Source organism: Ruditapes philippinarum, unplaced genomic scaffold (assembly GCF_026571515.1).
Source record: "Ruditapes philippinarum isolate M1 unplaced genomic scaffold, ASM2657151v2 ctg3082_1_1_1_1, whole genome shotgun sequence".
Taxonomy (NCBI): domain Eukaryota; kingdom Metazoa; phylum Mollusca; class Bivalvia; order Venerida; family Veneridae; genus Ruditapes; species Ruditapes philippinarum.
This window is the reverse complement of record NW_026852020.1, coordinates 163,674-166,715: the sequence shown is the minus strand read 5'-3', so window position 1 is coordinate 166,715 and position 3,042 is coordinate 163,674. Positions and strand designations below refer to the sequence as shown.

The 3,042-nt window shown below is 36.6% G+C and overlaps 1 protein-coding gene across 1 annotated transcript; it reads left to right on the top strand.

The window, feature by feature from the left end:
* Nucleotides 1–660: 660 nt before the first annotated feature.
* Nucleotides 661–2,472, top strand: LOC132746830 (uncharacterized transmembrane protein DDB_G0289901-like). The gene is made up of 4 exons (XM_060736090.1): nucleotides 661–706; nucleotides 1,147–1,317; nucleotides 1,672–1,794; nucleotides 2,324–2,472. Exons 1-4 carry the CDS (start codon nucleotides 661–663, stop codon nucleotides 2,470–2,472), a joined length of 489 nt encoding a protein of 162 aa, XP_060592073.1.
* Nucleotides 2,473–3,042: the final 570 nt, after the last annotated feature.

Below are 3,042 nucleotides of genomic sequence, written 5' to 3'. Positions count from 1 at the left end.
TTAAAAGCGGGTAAATGAGTCATTTCGAAAAAAAAATATTACACGTGGATTCCCTCGGGTACAGTAGTACGGCCTTGACATTATTACTGTCTGTGCTATTATAAAGCGACGAGCTTATTGCGCTAACGAGGGTCATGTTTTGTAGTATTATCAAATTAACTACGAACTTGTTTTTGACTTTTTACAAAGCAAAACATTTTTGTGCATTTCTTTTAAACAATATGAATAGTCAATATACCGGTATTTCTTTTTATGCAAATGCAGGTGTTTTTATCTTAATAATCAAGGACACAAAATTTGTCACAGATAGAATTATTAGCTATATATGATATAATAAAATTATTGAAATCTGAAAACCTTTTCAATAATCCAAGAAAGAAGTAAAAATACAAAAATTCAAAAATTGCGAACCAACAGATCGGGGACCTTAAGCCGGGCTCTGTACTGGTATAACAAAGGCTAAATAATCTCTATTAATATTCTATTTTATTATTTTATTTCATCAGCATGAATAATTGAAACTTCCCTAAAACAGATGAATGGTATTGTCTAGTTTAAAAGAATGACATTTCCACTTAAAACTCAAGGTTAAGCGTTTAAAGTCTTGATTTAAAACACATTTTACCCCGCTACCCTCACCAGCATGAACTAACCAGAGTAATGGAAAATGATCATGAGGATGAAGTAACCGCAGTAATGGATGATGGTAAATAGGATTATGTAACCAGATTTAATGGAGGATGGTCGATAGGATAAAGTAACAAGAGTAATGGATGATGGTAAATAGGATTATGTAACCAGAGTAATGGAGGATGGCCATAGGATTAAGTAACCAAAGTAATAGAGAATGGTCAATAGGATTAAGTAACCAGAGTAATGGAGGATGGTCAATAGTATGAAACAACCGGAGTAATAGAGGATGGTCAATAGGATTAAATAACCAGAGAAATGGAGGATGGTCAATAGTATGAAACAACCGGAGTAATGGAGGATGGTCAATAGGATTAAGTAACCAGAGTAATGGAGGATGGTCAATAGGATTAAGTAACCAGAGTAATGGAGGATGGTCAATAGGATCAAGTAACCAGAGTAATGGAGGATGGTCAATAGGATGAAGTAACCGGAGTAATGGAGGATGGTCAATAGGATTAAGTAACCGGAGTAATGGAGGATGGTCAATAGGATTAAGTAACCAGAGTAATGGAGGATGGTCAATAGGAAATGGAGGACGGTCAATAGGATTAAGTAACCAGAGTAATGGAGGATGGTCAATAGGATTAAGTAACCAGAGTAATGGAGGATGGTCAATAGGATTAAGTAACCAGAGAAATAGAGAATGGTCATTAGGATAAATTAACCGGAGTAATGGAGGATGGTCAATAGGATTAAGTAACCAGAGTTATGGAGGATGGTCAATAGGATTAAGTAACCAGAGAAATGGAGAATGGTCATTAGGATAGATTAACCGGAATAATGGAGGATTGTCGATAGGATTAAGTAACCGGAGTAATTGGGGATGCTCAATAGGATTAAGTAACCGAAGTAATGGAGGATGGTCAATAGGTTCAAGTAACTAGAGTAATGGAGGATGGTCAATAAGATCAAGTAACCGGAGTAATGGAGGATTGTCGATAAGATGAAGTAACCGGAGTAATGGATGATGGTCGATAGGATTAAGTAACCAGAGTAATGGAGAATGGTCGATAGGATTATGTAACCAGAGTAATGGAGGATTGTCAATAGGATTAAGTAACCAAAGTAATAGAGAATGGTCAATAGGATTAAGTAACCAGAGTAATGGAGGATGGTCAATAGTATGAAACAACCGGAGTAATGGAGGATGGTCAATAGGATTAAGTAACCAGAGTAATGGAGGATGGTCAATAGGATTAAGTAACCAGAGAAATGGAGAATGGTCATTAGGATAAATTAACCGGAATAATGGAGGATTGTCGATATGATTTAGTAACCGGAGTAATTGGGGATGGTCAATAGGATCAAGAAACCGATGTAAGGGAGGATGGTCAATATGATGAAATAACCGGAGTAATGGTGGATGGTCAATAGGATCAAGTAACCGGAGTAATGGATGATGGTCGATATGATGAAATAACCGGAGTAACTGAGGATGGTCAATAGGATTAAGTAACCAGAGTAATGGTGGATGGTCAATATGATGAAAATAACCCGGAGGTAATGGAGGATGGACAATAGGATTCAAGTAACCGGAGTAATGGAGTGGGTCAATATGATGGAAGTAACTGGAGTTAAGGAGGATGGTCGATAGGATGAAGTAACCGGAGTAATGGATGATGGTCGATAGGATTAAGTAACCAGAGTAATGGAGAATGGTCGATAGGATTAAGTAACCAGAGTAATGGAGGATGGACGATAGGATTAAGTAACCGGAGTAATGGAGGATGGACGATAGAATCAAGTAACCGGAGTAATGTAGAATGGTCAATAGGATGAAGTAACCAGAGTAATGGAGGATGGTCAATAGGATCAAGTAACTAGAGTAAGGGAGGATGCTCAATAGGATTAAGTAACCGAAGTAATGGAGGATGGTCAATAGGATCAAGTAACTTTAGTAATGGAGGATGGTCAATAGGATCAAGTAACCAGAGTAATGGAGGATGGTCACTAGGATCACATTGACTATATGATTACCAGAGTAATAGTTTATTTTGATACTTGATTTTTTTTTTAAATTTCAGAGTGAATACGAATCGCTTTGGACTTTTTAAGGCAGGTTTAAAATATGAAGCGAACAATGAACAAATGAAAAAGTGTTATATTACTATGTAAATTCACTTGTTCCCAGTTCAATGCAGTAGTATTTTTGTCATAACGACTGTGGTATGCAGGAAATTATTGGCCGTTGAAATATTAGATTGATAAATAAATATGAAACACCAGCGCTCGTGAACGGGCGTCACGATTTGTCATGTACTTGATTTTGCACTTCAAATGAAATGTTCCATTTCGTGCATTTTTATCATCAATAATTCTTTTTTCAATAAGCTAAAGGTCGAGCTATTT

Excerpts from the sequence above, each read along its gene's own strand:
- LOC132746830 (XM_060736090.1), top strand. The coding sequence starts at position 661 with ATGGAAAATGATCATGAGGATGAAGTAACCGCAGTAATGGATGATG. Across the intron at positions 1,318-1,671 it reads AGGATGGTCAATAGGATTAA|GATTAAGTAACCAGAGTAAT; the intron begins GTAACCAGAGAA and ends GATGGTCGATAG. Across the intron at positions 1,795-2,323 it reads AATAGGATTAAGTAACCAGA|GATTAAGTAACCAGAGTAAT; the intron begins GTAATGGAGGAT and ends GATGGTCGATAG.